This window comes from Zeus faber (genome assembly GCF_960531495.2).
Source record: "Zeus faber genome assembly, chromosome: 20".
NCBI classification, from domain to species: Eukaryota; Metazoa; Chordata; class Actinopteri; order Zeiformes; family Zeidae; genus Zeus; species Zeus faber.
The window spans coordinates 15,853,427-15,873,078 of NC_137207.1; the positions used below are offsets into that span (position 1 = coordinate 15,853,427).

A 19,652-nucleotide genomic window follows, 5' to 3' on the forward strand; every position below is an offset into this window, starting at 1 on the left:
AATATAAGCCACGAACTACGTGCACATACAATGTAGGTCGCCCGCTGACTGGCTGCTGACTGGCTGCTGACTGGCTGCTGACTGGCTGCTGACTGGCTGCTGACTGGCCGCCGACGTGTCAACTGCAAATTTCCACGGTCGTATCTTGAAGCAGTCGGTCGCAAGTCGATACAAATTTTCGTGACTATACTTGTATCTTGGATTAGTCTTAAGTAGATGCAGTCATAAGTCCAGGTACCACTGTATACGGTATTTCACTGTATTAACCCCCCCTCGTTTTCTGTATACTCAATTAATAAATATTTTATTTTAAGAAAGCACGGGGAGGCGCTTGTTGGGGCTCTCAAATTCACAGGACAGGCAAAATAAGCAACAAATATAACAGAATCCGACTTATCTTCAAAACTGAAGATGTAAACTTTAATTCACCTCACCTTATGTTGTATCAGAAGACCAAATGTTGTTATAATCCATCCAATGAGTCATTTCGCCAAGTGCCGGGTTCCGCTATCAGAACTCCACCAGGCAGATCTGCTTAACGCCAATATTTTACAACACAGTGCTTTACGTTACTTGCGTGCGCAAGTGTAAACAAACATGGCTGAACGCGGCGATATCACGCAGCGGCAACATATGGTGAGGGTGAATTCAAGTTTTCATCTTCAATTTTGCAACATATATTTATGCCGTGTGCACGTTATTACAAGAAAAGCCTTACAGTTCAGAACTGTGGTTGCCTGATACTGCAGTATACCACTGAGGAGGAGTGTCCCTGTTATGCACGGTGCTTTCTTTTGTTTCATTCAATGAGGCAGTTCAGTAAAATAAAATAAATGGATGAACGGATCCAGGGCTACTTTTTTAAAATTATTATTATTTTAGTTTAAAAAAAAAATTAGATCGTTGCTATTTTAGAGATTTTTTTATGAACTAACCCCATTTTTCCTTCATTAGTTTTCATATATTTTTCACACGTTAACAAATAACTGACAGTTTGTATGAACTGGACATTTTCGGTAGTGGAAACTTTTACGACCCGCATCTCATCTGATCGGCTAGGCGACCATAATGTTATATTCACGAGCGCCGCTGCTGTTTAGGTCGAGTCGCACGGGAGAGGAAAGTGACGCCGCATCATACAGAGGCATACAGAGGCTTTCCATAATGTTTAGTGAAGGCGCGCGTGTTTTCAGAGCAACGGAGGGTGTATACTTCAATTGGCAGCTCGGGCATGGCACCGAAATGAGGCACCGAAATCTGTCTTGCAATTTGGCCCGATAGATACAGATTGTATAGGAACTGGTGCCATAGGATACAGATACAGATACAAGATAAAGATACCGATAAGATACATATTAAAAAAAATAAAAATAATAATAATTAAAAAAAAAAAAAAAAAAAAAAAAAAAATATATATATATATATATATATAATTATTATTATTATTATTATTTTTAAGTTAAAAGGGGAAAAAAATGTTTGGGGGGAGGGGGGAGACAGGGTCATGGTTCATTCAGGTTCATTGGTGGGTTGTTATCCTTTGCATAAGTTCATCTGATTGTAGGGGAGGTGTCCAGGTTGGTGGAAAATTCAAATTAAATTCAAATTTTTTTTATCAATATAATCCATATTTATATCTAATATTTTAAAAACAATGCCAAACAATTGCACAATAAAGAATAAAACCAGTCCTATACTAAGTTATTTTAGTGAAACAGTGTTTTTCACACATAAATAATAATAGTGAAATAACTTATTGAAATTAAACCTCACAGTCAGACCCAGTGCGTGTGTGCCTTTGCTTTGTGAACCTGACATGACAGTGGATGCGCTCCTTTTCAGCCAGGCCGCCTCCTGGCGAGGGTGGCGCCATGAGAGTCTCCCTTTTTTGGGTCTTTTACATTAGGGGAAACATTTGCCGGCGGCAGGAGACCTACAACTTAATCAAACAACACAAAATAAAACTGTAAAACTGGAAAAAAAAAGAAAAGAACGGCTCATCACCCAGCGAGACTCGGTTCCCTTCATTCATTCAAAAGAGCTATTAAAAATCATCTGATCGTTTAGTGTTTCTATGGAAAAGGCTGCGTAGCCAACACGCAGTTGAATAAAAATAGACCTCTCGCGCAAAAATAGAGAAATGCTGCGCGGACCCCGCATGGCTGACGTGGCCGGTGCAGCTCCAACGGTGGATTCAATAGGGGCAGCGTTTACGGCCTGGTGTGCCGCGCCTGTACGCTGCGCCAACGTGTACGGGGGACTTCTACCGTGATATCGTAATACCGCGGTTCACGTGTGGGTATTGAACTGTAGGTGGCGTACCGAACGGGAGAGAGAGAAATGTACCCATTTTAAATAGTAGCAAAAAAAAAAAAAAAAAAAGAGGTCAAATCAATGTGCCGTGCTGGTCAATGTTGATATTTTGATTAAAAAAAAAAATTAAAAAAAATGGTCAATGCTAGGGCCCGGCGGGGGCTCAACTCAATACTTGCAATACACTGGAAGAAACGCTGGGTAGGTTTCAACACCATTGCCTGTGTCTCTGTGTCTGAAAGCCCTGAAAAAACCACTTGGTTGGCATGTGACAGGCGGAATTGCCACAGGCACATTCTAAAAGGGACGAGGGGGAGCGAGGGCAAGGGACGTCGGCCAAAACAAAAAATAACGTGAAGATATGTTGCTATGGTTGATGTACAGACTGCAATAAAATATATAAAACAAAATGATTTACTGTCTTATTATACCATGTGCAAATCCTCAATCTGCTTCCACGCTACAAGCACTAATGGTCTCCATGCAATGAAAAAAAATAGAAATAAAAATTTACATATTTATCAGTCTACAGTTTTTATTTGAGCCATTTAAGTGCGATATTCCTGGGAAAACGTCCGTCACTACAGCGCAAAAATGGCAGCGGCAGCAGACATGCACAGTAGAGTCGGCTCCTCCCTTTCTCCATGTCTGTAAGGTAACGTCACATCCGGCGGTCATTCTGTCGGGGAGGACGGCAAAATGTTAAAATATATGTTGGGCTGTGTAAGTACTGAAATATTCTTGACATTGAGTAGGTAGTTGTAAAGCTGGCTAAAAAGGCTATTTTCTTCACATAAAGAGTCTGTCGTGTGAAAGAAGGTTATATTTAAGGTTGTTTCATAAATGTATATGATTTGAATTTGTGATCATTCAAAGAAAGTGTGATGAAGGGCTGAAAGTCCCGTTCCCTGGCACAAAAGGGGGAATAAACAACAACAACAAAAAACAAAACATTGGTCGCTGCACCAACTATCGGCTGTTATCGGCCCAGAATTTCACAATCGGTGCATTGTAATATGTTGTTCAATGCGGGCAAGGGGAGGTTGGTCTACAATTAATGAATTGATTTATTGATTGACTCATAAAATTATCATCATTGCCTTTTGGTTTTAGGCTTGTGTGAGGGTTGAAAAGATGCTGGTTTGAGGCTTTGGAAAATCAGCACGAAGACACATGACAGCTTTTCACCAGTGACCCTGCTTGGAATCGCTTAGCGATCGGCAATTGATCCGGTCAAGTAGTTCATTTTATTTAAGAGGAACTGTCACAAATATGGCTACACACGATAATGCATATTGGCAATATGGTAATTGGCACTTTCCCCTGTAGGGTATAGCACTTGTAGGCTATGCAAATTGTACATGGTCCTTTGCTAAACATGTCCCCAAACGCTTTTGGCAATATACAAAACATATTCATGGTGACAGAGTGAGGAAGTGTACTACAAATGAAAGTTAAAACTTTGTCCCCCAGCTTATCAACCCTGATGCAATACAAACAAGGTGATTTTTGGACCGATTGCAAATGAGGGGAAGCGTGCTGAATATTTGCAATGTGTGAATAGTTCACGCTGGGGTCTTGGGCACACACACACACACACACACTGCAAACTCAAAACACTACCTTTCTTTTTGCCTCTTGTTCTAAACTTGTCAATTGGCTCCAAGTCCTGTTCCGCCGTGAGTACACCGGTGCCCTAACCCCCTGTTGGTTGCAGAGTGGAGCCGAGCTTTCACACTGATTCAGTGTTATCTTCTGTTACAGCCGCCCAGTGGAAGCTCTGGTGGTGGGAAGAAGGTGCTGGGCAATCGACCAGGGCAGTGTGTGTCGCAGGAGAACGATTTCAATCGTCTGCTGCATCGAGTGAATTAGTTGTGATTGATGCACACCCTGTCCTTAGTGTCAGCTGGCTGGCAGGATGGTACCTATGCACGTGGTATTGTGCCTCGCCCGAATCTACTACTTTGCAGATACAACCCAGTGTGTATATACAAGCTTCATGGAGATCTCTAAGGGACTTCACCAAGGTTAAATTTTGGCCCCGGTCCTATTCTCTATTTTTATAAATAACATTGGGAAGGACATGCTTCCAGCTACAGTGCATCTTGATGCAGATGATGCAATAGTCTACTCAGTTGCCTCTTCTCTGAGTCAGGCTGTTGATCAGCTCCAGACTGCCTTTAAACAGCTGCAGGCCTCATTGTGTGGTCTAAAGTTCGTTATTAATTTTAAGAAAAATTCATAAATCCAAAATCCAATCCAAATTCTTGATCTTTTCAAGCGCTCGCTCCCAGATCTCAGATGAGGTCGGTATTCATACCCCAGGGGGGGACTCAATTGAAACAGTGTCATCCTTCAAGTACTTGGGTATTAGGTTGGATGACAGGACCTCTTTAAGAGTGCATATTGAGAACCTTGTGAAGAAACTGAAGGGAAAGCTGGCTTTTTATTATCGAAATAGGGCCTTCCTCAATTTAGCAGTTAGGGAAAGACTTTCATTCTAAGGCTACGTTCTTAAGTGTTCTAGACTATGGAGATACTATTTTGATGCCTAGACTCTGTGTATCAGAGTTCTCTATGTTCACTGTGTGCTTTATGATCTGGTCTTCATTAAGCCTCAGGAGATTGCTATATTTTTTATTTACAAAGCGCCACTGGGTGAACTCCCTTGGTAACTGTGCACTCTCCTATCACCCACCCACAGCTACTATGATTTCTGCTCCTCTGGATGGCTGCTCTACCGGTTACCCAGGATTTGCTCAGAACTTAGTAGAGCAGCTTTCTCCCATCTTGCCCCCTGGGCATGGAATAACCTTCAAAACACACCATGGCTTGGTGATTTTGTCTCCCTGGAAGAGTTCAAAGCTATGATAAAAAAACAAACAAACTGTAACTGAAGAGTGCTCTTCCTAAGCTGGATTTTGTCTTTATCTGGTGAGTCCTCACCTCTTGAAATGACCAGGGCAAAAAAGAAGAGCAAGAGGGACGGAGATGGAATGACAGGGGGAGATCTGCTTGTCAGGGAATTAAAGAGAACAAATGTCGCTCTTTTCCCGGAATGTCCGGAGGCAGTCGAGAAGCCGTACCAGCCTCATCCTTCCGACGCTTCCCGTTTTCAGCATCTTTCTCGAACTCGCTCGCGGCAACAGCAACACCTCCTCTTCTTCATCCATCTTCTTCTCCTCGCTTTCCCTGGAGAGAGTCAGCCAAAGCTAAGTCGCTTTGACGCTTCCATTTCTGATGGGTAATTTTAGCTGCGTGCCGTTCATTTCTCCGTGCCGTGATGTAACCCCAGTTGTGTGTGTCAGACTGCAGCCGCGAGTTGTTTGATTGGCACTCTTTTATTTCCGTGTTTCTTCCCCTTCTTTCAAATTATCACACATTCAGTCTCTTTTTTTTTTCCTTCCTGAAGCCCACCCACTCAGCACAGCGACACAGCTTTTTTCAGCACCCAACGGCAGAGTAGGAGGTGAAGCATATCTCTCTCCCTCGCTCCTTTTTTCTCGCGCACACACACACACACACACACACACACACACACACACACACACACACACACACACACACACACACACACACACACACACACACACACTCACTCACTCACTCACTCACTCACTCACTCACTCACTCACTCACTCACTCACTCACTCACTCACTCACTCACTCACTCACTCACTCACTCACTCACTCACTCACTCACTCACTCACTCACTCACTCACTCACTCACTCACTCTCTCACTCTCTCTCTCTCTCCCTCTTTCCTGTTTGTACCAAACACCTCCATCCGTCCAGGACACTGCTGAGTCTCTGAGTTGTCAGCCAAGGCCTGACGCACTCCACCACTCAAGCATGCGTCACTGCCGCTTGGTCATTCTAGTCCTCCTTACCAGGCTTGGTTCTGCGATGCTGCCTTTTTCCTCTCTGCTCCAGATATGGCTTGGTGGCCAAACCTAGGTCAAGGGTCCAGGCTTTTTTTGTAAGCTGTGTTTTTGTAAACATGTCCAGTGAAATCTGGGATCTGGAAGTAAATGGCCCATTCATTTTTCCGATCGACAGCATAATATGAAGCGCCGTTCAGGGATTTAAAAACCTTTGATACTCATGAAACTCCTGTTAAACATGGGCCTCTTGTCTATGCTGGTAGTGTCAACGGCTGAACTGAGCTCTGGGATGCATAGATGGACGTCTACTAAAAACTGTACTTTTAAAATAAATCAAATCATAGGGGGTACAATTGACGGCCATTTCATTGTGGAATGAATAACTGCTTTTAGCAAATGATGTCTGCTAGTCAGACCAAATGACAATTGTAGCAAGAACGGTCGGACCTTTAGTTCATGCTTTCGATGTCATAATGGGAGGCATATGAGGCATTTAAAATTTGGGGGGCTAGAATTTTTACAGCATTTTCTCTATTGTTCAGCATTCACCTTGTTGTTAGATTACTCTATCTGGCTATACTGTACCAGCAGGAGAAAATGAAGGTATATAACGGTCCTTTTCATCCGCAGGACGCAGAAAACATGGCAGTTGGTCCAAATTGATCTGACCGAAAGTATTGAAGGTAGTGGTTAACTAGATAGAATTATGCACTGATATTCAGCAAGATATATCTAGGGAATGAGTGGGGTGTCCTCTTCACATACAATTGCTGCTCTGCTCAATGATTATAGCTGAAGATGTGGCCCTTGAGTGCTCTATTATTTAGTGTTGATTGAATTACACCAAAATTCTGTAAATCGTCCGATAGTGTAGTTTCATCATTAGCGAGACTCTTGTGATTCTCTATTGCTAGTGTAAAAAACCTCTAATGGGAAAATGACAGAGATAAATGCTTCTGGAAACAGTGGACACACCCACACTATTGGGGGAGGGGGGAGGGATGGGGGGGGGGTGCCACCCATTGTGGAATTGAGTGCAGGATGGCAGTGGCCTGCCAACAGACTGTCAACGAAATGGCTTAATCTAATAATCTGCGAGTTGAATGCATCGCTTCTAGACAGCATTTATTAAGGGAGTGTTTGGTGGCCATGTGTGTTCCGGACTGTACACTGCATGTTTCTCTCTCCACAAACTTGTCGCCGGAGGAATACGGTCGTGGGTTCACTGTGGTTTCTCCGTGCCCAAGGAAAACCCAAATGCGTACACAGGAAGCAGAAGAGGCTTCAGAAACGACAGCAAAGAACAACGGGGATAAACGAAATGGAAATCCCTTCATCCGAATTTCATATTGGCCCCTAGGTGATCAGTCGTCAAAAGCCCCGACAAGCGGGTCGGGCCCTGCACTGCTGCTGGTGCAGCTAGGGACGCTGAGGCTCTTTCTCCTTTATTGCATCCGCCAGTGTCCTGCAAATTGGACGTTGCATTGATTTCCAGTTTGTTCTGGGCGTGTGGAGGAGCAACAAATGAGCTGTGGTTAGGATTCATCCAAACTATCACTTTTTCTATTATCCACTCTTCTATTGCTGATTTTTCTTTTCAATTTGGAAAAGTGGCATTCATCAGCCCAGATGGATTTAATTCCGGAGACATAACAAATAAGTCGTTCTTTACGAGAGCACTAGAGCGTGTCGCTTTAAAACCTCTTCATGAAGGAAATATTTTTAACTCAAAAGAAACACGACACAGGGAAAGCCGCATTTGTTTTGAAGTTCAACTTAATGTCAGCGATTAATAAAATCACTCTGGGCCTGATGGCTGTGGAGAGTTAAGATGTGAGCAAACCGCAAATTAAAATGAAAGTCACGCATTCTGGTAAAACTTGGAATGGCTCCAAGTTGGATGTCGGTTTGTTGGTTTATGGAAAAACAGTCGGCTTCAGATTTTCCAGAACGTTCTCACGTCTCCTAGAATGTTCTCACCTCGCTAAAATAATTTCCCCAAGACAGAAACGTACAGGAACAGAGAGTTCTATTTGTCGTTGTAAATCCCCTGTGACGATAATAAGGGGACCACACATAGAACAGTACTCTGTCCAGTCTGAAGTCTCCGTGCACGGGAGTCCCAGTGGCACCCGGAGCGATGCATTGATGCCTTTTGTAAAGACAGTTTCCCAGTGAGCGGTAGGGTTGAACGACTAATCGAAATTCGCAATTCAATTTTGCGTACCCGTCTCCCTTTCCTCACCACACGGGCGATGCACGCGGCAGCGATGGGGCGCCCGCGATCGGCGCGCAAGAACAGTGTGTTTTTGTTTTATTTTACGTCTCCTAATGGAACAAAACAAGCGCGTAATGGGGACACTTTCTCCTCATCCCCCCTCGCCTATAGCGATTGTTTTAACCCTCTGCACTGGCCCCCCCGCCCGGTGAGACCCGGTGCTCCAGTGCGGACCACGGTGCGCTGTGCTCGGCGTGTGCTGCTGGCAGAGCTTGGAACACCCGTCGAGTCCGGACGGAGCCTCTCCCAGAATAATGCGTCTGTTTTTTGGGTTTTTTTTGTTTGTTTTTTCCCCCCATTTGTCTTTTTTTAATTTAATGAGCATAAAGCTGTCCCTGAGCACACAGAGCGGAGCTCCGTGTATGTTTTACATTAACTGATAAATATCTGCTGAAACACACTGCATATTTTTTGAATGTCAATTTTGAGATTCAAACAATTACAAAGCTTGAAGTTAAATCAATGGGTAAATATTTGACTCGGTTTAAAGGTTTTTCTTTTTACAATTCATATCAATTCATGCATCAATTCATCTAATTTCATCATAACACATAGGCCTGGCCTACAGGAAAGAGCAGTGTATACGTTGACTCTATCCATTTTTTTGTTGGTCATACTATAGATTGATTTATTGCTTGTGTTTAGTGAATTATACAGACGATAAGCTTATTTTAGGAAAAAAAACCCACACCATACTAAATCACAACCGCAATATTGGTCTAAAAAAAAATCACAATTTAATTAAATTTCTCAAATCGTTCAGCCCTAGTGAGTGGCTCCCTGCACATTGAAGGCTTTATGGGCCTTCAAACGTCTGTACTTCCCACTGAACGTCAGGTTACTGGGGCCGCTGGCCGACAGTGTTTCATTGCCCTCTGCTTGTTCAGGACTATGAGGCTGCACGTAATACAGTAAGTCCGAACCGATATGGCTGCTGTCCAAGCCGCGGTTGGCACCTGATGAAACTGCTGGTGTGGCTGTAATTTTGTAAATCCACCCCCCCCCCCCCCTTCAAATTTTGCTTTTTCTACCTCCTCAGCCTTTTTTTCTTCACATTCCTCCATCATCTACTATTTTTCTCAACCATTCTCTCCCTCCATTCTGGTCTCGGCCATTAAACGCGTGTATGCAGGTGACACACACTCACACAAGTCCAGCAGTCAGCACACGTGCATTATGCCGTCCCCCTGCCCCCAGTGGGGACTTGCATAACAAGGATCCACGCAGTCCCTCCACTGGGAACCGTCCCAAATGGTTCAGTCAAGCCCGTCCTCAAGGTAACATGCCATAACAGCTGACAGCATTGTGTTTGGCGTGCCACTGCAGCTAATAAATGTGGAGACAAACAGCTCCTCTGGCAGTGCCCCTCGCTCCTCACGCTGTTTTTTTCAAATAGTGTCTTGCAGTTGTCCTGATGCTTGTATAGTTGGAATCACTTCACAGTTACCAACTTTACCCCATATTCTAGCAGCGCATTGTTTATCTTTTGTGTGTAGTTACGGCCTTAGTGTCGTGGTTTGACCTTGGAGGAGTGTAGATGCCTCGTGACCTTTGTGCAAGTTTGTGCACCCACCAGCAGACTCATTATGGGGGCTCGCGCAACAGGAAAGAGTCATTGTTTTCTAGCACGCCTCTGCTGTTTGTGCTCTTTAACGGCAATGTTTTTACATCTGACAACCATTTATACAGATATGTTGGGAACACCGAGGTTAAAACACTATTTTCATGTTTTCATTTATCTGCTTCCTCTTATGCTGTTTTCAATTTTAGTTATTACGCCACAGCAGTGTGCTCCTAACGTGCTCTTAACCCAGGAATACGACGTAAACTGCAAACACAACAATGACCTCCCAGCATGTTCTGCTGTGGGGAACTGAAGTTTACAACTTCAATGAAACATGATTTGTGTGTCATTTATGCAACATGTGTAATCCCCAGCAAAGAACCGCTGTTCGTAGGATTTCAAAGTTATATCAAACTCTTACCCCCACCCTCTCTCTGTCTCTTTGTGTTTGTGGTCGCATGAAAGCGTTTCCCTTCCCTATTGTCTTACTTTGGCAGAATGTCAAAGCCTTCCCCTTCCCGTGGTGGAGCAGGACACGCTCACCTCAGGGGTGTAAGGATTTGATAAAGCTCTTGCTTGAGTTCCGTGTGGATGTTAGGAATGGAGAGTTGTTTTTGCCTGCTCTCACATAGCGCGCTCAAGTCAACGCCGTCCAAAAGAGGGCTCATTTTTGGTTTTGTGAAGTTGCAAAAGGTTGGCTCTCGTGCTAATTGATGGAAACGCAGACGCCAATTCATTTGGCCGGTGTTCAGTGTGGGCTCGGGTCTTCTGAATAAATATCAGAATGTTTTCTTTCAGCATCTTATCCCTGATACTGATCCCTCTGGTTTTACATTAGATTTACAGGTGTTTGAAACGGTTTACCAATTCGCTTTCCCAAGAAGGAAGAGTGCAGAGTGCACCAAAGTGCATAATATGGTTGGATACAAGGACCGTCGCACACAGTGGGGGAAAAATAGTACCTTGAAACAATGAAACACTTGCAAGGTTTTATTTAGACACTAAATTCAAACCCGCCTCTATTTTTCCTTTGCAGCTGCCACATTAAAAAGAAAACATTGCCGAAAAGGATGTGCCGACGACCCCAAGTGCACTAAAACAAGATCAGTAAAATAGCTCTGTTCAACTTCCTAACTCAATTCCAAGACCATTTCACTTCCGGCTTGGTATGATATTTCATATTTCTGTGAAAGGTTTAAGAAACTTGTGCCAGGAAGAGTCAGAGTATGGGCCGTTTAATTGGGCTTCCGGAGGCTTTCTGGTGGCAGGGCTGGGACGCAAGGCCGCGGCAAAAGAAGAGGATAACGGGGATGTAGAAGAAGGGATGGAGACACACCCTCTTTGTGGATCAATGAATGGTGTTCTCCAGGCAGGCAGGCTCGTAAAATACTACCCTGGCCATCCAGTGAGTTTTTAGGCTGTGTTTGGAAAGCTTTGTCTGTTTTGATTGTTTATTTCATTAATACCGTATCCTTCAAGTACTCAGTCAGTACTTTGATCAATGGTTCTTTGGCATTAATGGCAATACTGTTTGCTTTTTTTTTGTGCACAGAAGATGAATCAATCGCAAAAAATAACTGTATCTACTTCCAAAAATTTGGCACAGCTCTTTCCTATCGTCTCGCCGCCACCTTTGTTAACCAGAGTCCTTGAAATTCTGGAGCTGTTGGCCGCTGTGCTTGCTGAGCCAAGCTCCTATGGGTCACTGGTGGTGACAGTATTTGTGCTGATGTGGAGTCTCAAAGACTCAAAGTGTCTTTCTTGCCAAAGCTCTCCCTCTTTTTTTTTTTTTTGTTTTTTTTTTGTTTTTTTTGTTTGTGTCCCCCCCCTCCACCAGAAAGGATGTCAAGCTTCAGACCAGAGCTGAAGTTACCGTCCAATCGATCGCCATAGGAAATAAACCTCATTACATAAATATCTAATTAACAGAGGTCAGCTCAGCGACTAAGTGGTTCGACGTAGTGAACACCGAACAGTAATGACGGCAGACATCTGTGCAACGGATTCACCGTGCTTGTTGTCCCATCGCTACTGGCATTACCACTTCAGCACAGAGCCAAGACAGATTAAGTCTGACTTTGATCATATTGGAACACAGCTTTTTTTTTTTTTTTTTTTTTTTTAAACATCCAGTAGACTGTGGTTAGAAAGTGCAGATTAGTCTATTCACAGCGCTCTGTTTGAATTGCAGACTACTAAGAGATATTGAGTCCAACATATTGAGCTGTATTCATCCGTCCCTCGATGCGGGTGTTTGACAGATTGTTTATAGGAGATGGAATGATGGCCACTATCCGTCACTGCTGTTGGAATGAAAATGCGTCTCTGTCTTCTGTCAGCCGTAGGACCTCCCCTTTCATGTTCCCTGCTTAATAGGCCATTGATCTGCATGGCAGGACATTGTACTGCAATCACTGGCAACCACAGGGCAATCACTAAAAAGGAATGGAGGCTTTTCTTTTTTTTTTTTTTTTTTGCGCACCTAAAAATGCACAAAATAAAAAGAGAAAGTGAACAGAACCACTTACGATTCCAACCGCGTGAATCTACCAGAGAAAGAATGGACAACAATGATAAGGAATAAAAGCCACATAGTGGTTTTCAACGGTGTTGTCTGTATCCTAACGATGTGGAACCTCTGTAAGAAACAGTGTATGCCGTACAATCGTGATTTTTGTGGGCGGGTGGATTTGGATAAAATCTTTCTTTTGGATGTCAGCCTACAGATCCATTTTAAATGCAGTTCCTTGCATAGTGTGTGAACCATATCCTATGCTCAGTATGCGTTGTTTTTTATTTATTTATTTATTTTTCAGCACAATACAGGATCCACAGCATTTTTTTATTTTTTTCAATCAATGACAAACCCTCACTCTCCAAATTTGAAGATATCACAGATCATCCATTATGTCTTTGGAAGGGGGACCGATTATCAAAAACTCACCTTTCAGTGCTTGTGCACACACATTTGGGCCTACTAACACACAAGACTGTGAAATAAGACAACCCAGTCAGTTTTTTTTTGTGAGCCTTTGTCAGAAAACATGTGACTCAACAAGCCGCTCAAATTTGTGATCCCTTCCTACGTCACAAATTTGTTCAGAAACAAATTAGGGAAAGTTTGTGTACTTCAAACAACATACTCACAGAACTGGGGCAAACAGTTCCGGAGTGGGCGTGGGGAACAGCAGCATTTTCATTTAAAGCGACACACACACACACACACACACACACACACACACACACACACACACTGAAACAGATTGTCAGGAACAGGAGGGTTATAGGCATACTAGAATGGCTAGAATGCATAATCTTAGTAGTATTATCAGCAAAAAACTTCAGAGACATGTTTTGGGGACCTCAGAGACCTCTATTAACGTGTTGGAAAGGAGCATAATAGGTCCCCTTTAGACAAAGTAGTAACAAATTTAAGTTGTCAACTGTGCAATAACAAGTAATACAACTGCCGAGCTAATGCAGTATGCCATGGTACCACAAGTGTGCAAAATATATTTTTTATCAATGATCTTCCCATACCCGACCTCAGTATGATTTGGAAATGTTCACATTTTACAGAAAAATGACACTGTATGTAGCACAATGCATGACGCACATTTGTCTCCAGGGCTCGTATTTTCACACCGCTGATTTCAACAGGTATTACATGGCCAGCGATGACACAGTCAGTCAGGTTTACTACACCGCGTTACAAATTATTATGCAAATTATATTTTTCTTTGATTTTCCTAAATAGTTGATGCAAATGACAGTCAGTATAATTTTCAAGCCATCAACCGTTATAATTCAAATGTTATTGAACAAACCTCCCAATGATAACTGTATTTTTTTCAAAAATAAGAAACTCAAAATGCACTGTTCCAAATTATTATGCACAACAGAGTTTCTAAACATTTTATAGGTTGTAAAGAACTGAAAATGGTCATTTGTTGAATTTGCAGCATTAGGAGGTCATATTTACTAAAATCAAAAGCTATTTCAATCAAAAACATCTTAACAGGCCAAGTTACATGTTAACATAGGACCCTTCTTTCATATCACCTTCACAATTCTTGCATACATTGAACTTGTGAGTTTTTGGAAAGTTTCTGCTTGAATTTCTTTGCAGGATGTCAGAATAGCCTCCCAGAGCTGCTGTTTTGATGCAAACTGCCTCCCACCCTCATAGATCTTTTGCTTGAGGATGCTCCAAAGGTTCTCAGCAGGGTTGAGGTCAGGGGAGGATGAGGGCCACACCATGAGTTTCTCTCCTTTTATGCCCATAGCAGCCAATGACACAGAGGTATTCTTTGCAGCATGAGATGGTGCATTGTCAGGCATGAAGATGATTTTGCTACGGAAGGCACGGTTCTTCTTTTTGTACCATGGAAGAAAGTGGTCAGTCAGAAACTCTATATACTTTGCCGAGGTCATTTTCACACTTTCAGGGACCCTATAGGGGCCTACCAGCTCTCTCCCCATGATTCCGGCCCAAAACATGACTCTGCCACCTCCTTGCTGACGTGGCAGCCTTGTTGGGACATGGTGGCCATCCACCAACCATCCACTACTCCATCCATCTGGACCATCCAGGGTTGCATGGCACTCATCAGTAAACAAGACTGTTTGAAAATGAGTCTTCATGTATTTCTGGGCCCACTGCAACCGTTTCTGCTTGTGAGCATTGGTTAGGGGTGGCCGAATAGGTTTATGCACAACTGCAAGCATCTGGAGGATCCTACACCTTGAGGTTCACGGGACTCCAGAGGCACCAGCAGCTTCAAATACCTGTTTGCTGCTTTGTGATGGCATTTTAGCAGCTGCTCTCTTAGTCCCATGAATTTGTCTGGCAGAAACCTTCCTCATTATGCCTTTATCTGCACCAACCTGTCTGTGCTTTGAATCAGCCACAAATCTCTTCACAGTACGATGATCACGCTTAAGTTTTTGTGAAATATCTAATGTTTTCATACCTTGTCCAAGGCATTGCACTATTTGATGCTTTTCGGCAGCAGAGAGATCCTTTTTGTGTGGCCTGCTTAATAATGTGGAACGTCCTTCTTAAGTAGTTTTCCTTTAATTGGGCTCACCTGGCAAACTAATCATCACTGGTGTCTGAGATTGATTTCAGTGATCCAAAGAGCCCTGAGACACAATTTGCATTATAATTTGTAACGTGGTGTACATTAGAGGCTATTTTTAGGTGGCCTTGCCTTGACGGGTTCAGCTGACGAGTTTGGAAGCAGCACGCGTGTTTTCAACAAAACAGCAACTGGCAAAATGCACCCAGAAGAACAATGTTATATTGGCTTCTGTGAGGTACAGTACTGGATAATCTATGGACTGTTCTGGGCAGAAAGGACCCCTGAGTCATCCGCTAGAGGGAGATCATCTTTTGTGATGAGTGTCAATCTCAGAGTGTGCCCGATTCTCACACGGCCCTGCCCTGCAGCTTATTGTATCCGTTCATCGACAAACTTGATCTTTCCACCAGCCGGACAAATCTATCCTGCTGCCTGGCCCACTGGCTCAGACGGCACCGGCAAATCTGTGCGCGTGCGTGTAATAGTACTCATGGAGGTTTTTTGTTTTTTTTTGCACTGACAAGGGGAACGTTTGAATTAAACCCAATGTAAGGATTGCCAGAGTACACATCTTTAAGTGATGAACGCCCTTGTCTTTGTACCTAAAGCAGTAAACTGTGGTTCTACACATAGAATACATCTCTGCCTACATCTACACGTCGAGGTCTATGACGAGTTTTCGTGGCGAAGGCTGGCTTTAAGCTGCGATTAATTGCTGCCCCAATTCTTGTGGGGTATATTTACACCGGGTATAAATCATGATATGACGATGAGCTCTCTTGGTAGCGTGTCTGCCATAAAGTGAGGACCCAGCTTTGCTTGGGTGGCTCTGGATTACAAAACACACACACACACACACACACACACACACACACACACACACACACACACACACACACACACACACACACACACACACACACACACACACACACACACACACATTGTATACATACTGTATACATACTGCATGCTCCATCTATTGTCTATAATTCAGCCTCTCGACTACCCTGGGTGTTATTGATCCTAACGTCATCACAGCTAGTTGCCACACGGCCAGAAAAACAGTCGGAGTAATGATCACTGTGATCATTGCTCTGAGATAGGAAGCCCTGGGTGGTTGTGCTGTGACGGGGGTCCCATGTTTTCCACGGGACAGCGGCACAGCCTCACCATGGGCAGGAGGAGGAGGAAGTTGAGCTTTGCTGCAAGCCCCCCCTTTGCCACCGTCAGGGGCCGCGTGGGCCCCGGAAGGAAGGGCGCGGAGGGACTGTGTGTGAGCACCCTGCTCGGGGTCCTCAGGTCTCACTCCTGGTTGCTCGGCGACCGGGACGTAGCCTGCTTGCTGGTGGACTGCGCCCCTCCTACTCTGCGCTGGCAGCACCAGCTCCCAAACCGCGCTCACCCCCTGTCTCTCTCTCTCTCCTTCTCGTCTTTAGATGGTGGGAGTGAGGACCTGGCAGACCCCCGTTCGCCCAGTCTAGACCATCCGCTGAGCCACGTCGGCCAAGGTAGGCCACACGCCATTTTCCTGATGCTGATTTGTTTTCCGTTATATTTTATTTGGGGAATAAGATACATTGATAAAGCCTACGGCAATATAAGAACTAACACTGTTTATAGGAACACCAGTATAAGGCGCAAGACAAATTGAAGGACCTAAGCTGCAGCTCTCCCTGTATTCTACTATTGTTTACAGGGAATGAAAGTATGTTTGAGAAGTCTGTCTTGGGAAGCTCCTGGGGTGGACAGGTATGACTGAATGAACAGAAAGTTGGGCAGTGGCGAGCTTTCACTTTCAGCGGGTGCTTAAAAAGCAGGGTTCCCGCGGGTCTTTAAAAAGTCTAACATCCAATAATATGAATTTTAGGTCTTAAAATGTCTCAAATACAATTTTGACAGGTCTTAAACATTTATTGGGTTATGAAGTTGTTACTTTTATAATGTTGCAGTAACTTCAATCTCTCTTTTAAATGGAAAAAATTGTATTGATCACGCTGTTACAAAACTGTGCAGCCCAGCTAGTGTGTCCCGACCGTGGTGTGTGGGCTAACGTGGCGTCTCCTCTCATCAGAAAATAAAGCAACTTCTAGAAGTAATAAGTTAAAATTGTTTCTGTTACCTTTACTTTCATCCGCATGGGTAAGTGCAATTTCAACCAGATCTGTCTCGAGAACAGCGCATTTAGTGCTTGGTTGAAGCCTGTTGAAAATAACGAATTTGAGGGCCGCTGCACCTTGTGCAAGAAAACTCTCAAATGAGGAACTTTGGGTGTAAAGGCATTAGAGTTGCCTTAGGAAGTCAGAAAAACATAAAGCCGCCGTAAAAAGCCACCAGCAAACGCCTCCCATCACCCCATATTGTTCTGTATTCACATCGGTGGGGGGGAGCGACGACAAAGTTCAGCCCCAGTGCAACCCATTGTGCACTAACAACGTTAACTCCTGCAACTCCGCTAAGCGACCTGCGGTCAGTGTTTGGACGCCAACATTAAAAGCGGCGATGCTCTGGACGTTACACGCAGTCGCTAAACGTCAGTGATACAAAAGCGATGGCAGACATACTAGGCGAGCTGTTTCAAACCATGTTCCCTGATCCTGACGTCGCTAAAAACCTTCAAGTGTGGAAAAGGACAAGACGTCGTACATCACGCCATTTGGATTGGCAGATTTCATCGAGAGAGACCTCATCTAAAAAGTTAAGGCCGCGTTGGTGCCGAAAAAACCCCCAAAAAAAACAAGCAGTGGGACCCGCACGTACGTTTCCGGGAAGGCGAGCAGGCACGCTCAGCGCACCTGGGTTCCCATTTTTTGGGGCATGCGGCAGCCCGGGACTGAAACAAGACAAAGTAAGTAAGTGTTTTATTTACGAGCAAGCATTTCACAATTTTTACTCTCACATTCGGAGATTCCATTTGCAGTGCTATGGCAGAGTGTGATCTACTCTCCTGCATATTATAGGGATCCACCCATTTTTTAAATTTTTGATATTGTTTCACTTATCCCTAAAGTGGTATGAAGGACAGTAGAGTTTGGTGTCTACCTCACACACTTCTAGCTGTGCTGGAGGTGGTTATTTTTGCAAGAAATCTAGCTGGTGGGGTATGGTCATCTGAGCACAGTTAGAACCATTCTGCCGCTCGGCATCTAAGAATTTCACTACACGTTGTGCTGTGTATGATTGCGTATGTCACAATAAATCTTGATTTGATTTGGTCCTGCGCCTGTTCTGTGTGCAGTGGCTCGCTCGTGGAATAGGCTTTGACATTGTACACACTTATAACCAAATGTAGTCACAACAGGGATTTTGTTCACCATTGTAACCATTACAGGCTATCGATGTAATGTAACGATTTATCAATGTATTTTTCTTCACTTTTAATTTTTTACATTTGTTTTGTGATAGGTGATGTCATTCTCAGACAATTTGATGCCTTCTTGTCCCCTTGAGGGCGGAAGCGAGGAATTCTTCTGCTCAACCGCCGGCGCAAAACATGCTGGATATCTTCTTGTGTGGTGTCCTCAGCAAGCCCTTATCCGGAGCTTTGGGCTCTAAGGCCAGAGGGAGACTTGCAGCATGGCAGGCGGACGCTTTTGTCGCTCACTGGCTTGTGTGTGATTATGTCACGCCGCACGGGGCGCTTACCCAAGGTTCCCCTCGCCGAAAAGGGCTCCTGACTTTTGTGGTGTCAGCCAATTCCAGGTACTGTGTCTTCCTCCATCAAGTGAGAAGGAATCAGGAGTCTGACGCACGGGGCCGGAAGAGGATTACCTGGAGGATCTGAAGGGGAAAACCATCCAGGAGGTTTCGGAAAAGTCTGGCCAGAGACGCCGACGGGTTTCACAGAAGAGGGATGGCCCAGCTCATAACAGAGTGAAACACTCTGAGGAGGGGCTGCGAGGGAAAGTTAGCTGAGCGCAACGACATCAGGAGGAGGAGATTGTGTCCAAGGGAGAGGAGCTCAGATTAATTTAGCCTGGTTGTTGTGTGTGCACAAATACACACTTTACTTGTCTTTTTTTCTCGGTTCTGTGTAGTCGCGTTCAGTTGAGCGTTCATGTTGAATGTGAATAAATTCATTTACTTTGCGAGTAATTCTGCTACTGGGATTTTCCTTCACATCCGTCGTACTTTTCGCCACGTACGGGCATGAAATAGGTCTTAAATTGCATTCATAATGGTCTTAAATTTAACTTGTTGAAATCCTGCAGAAACCCCGACTCTAAATCAGGCATAATCTCCTCGCTTTTCCCTCCCCTCTGTCTTACCCTATCTCACTCTACCTTTTCCGGGTTCCCTTAATCCGTCCGCCACCTTCACAGTCCCTGTGAATTTTCTGACGCCCTGTCTTTTCCTTTTTATGTTTCTGTTAAAGATCTTGTTTGTGGAGTCGTATTTTATCGCTGAAAATTTAATGCGTTTTCAAAACGGAGCCATATTGATGGCCGGAGAACCGCATAAATTTAATGCTCCTGAAATTTTCGTCTGTAAATCCACATTTATATCACCTCCTGGGGATATAGGCTGT

General features: G+C 44.0%; 1 protein-coding gene across 1 annotated transcript in view; it reads left to right on the forward strand.

The window, feature by feature from the left end:
* The window catches only part of tanc2b (tetratricopeptide repeat, ankyrin repeat and coiled-coil containing 2b), a gene marked incomplete at its 5' end in the record, with an annotated part of 109,220 nt that overhangs the window by 21,237 nt on the left and 68,331 nt on the right, over positions 1 to 19,652 (forward strand). Inside the window, one exon of the mRNA XM_080021747.1 lies at positions 16,564 to 16,635. Within this exon, the coding sequence (XP_079877873.1) occupies positions 16,564 to 16,635 (72 nt within the window). The remainder of the gene's footprint in view (positions 1 to 16,563; positions 16,636 to 19,652) is intronic.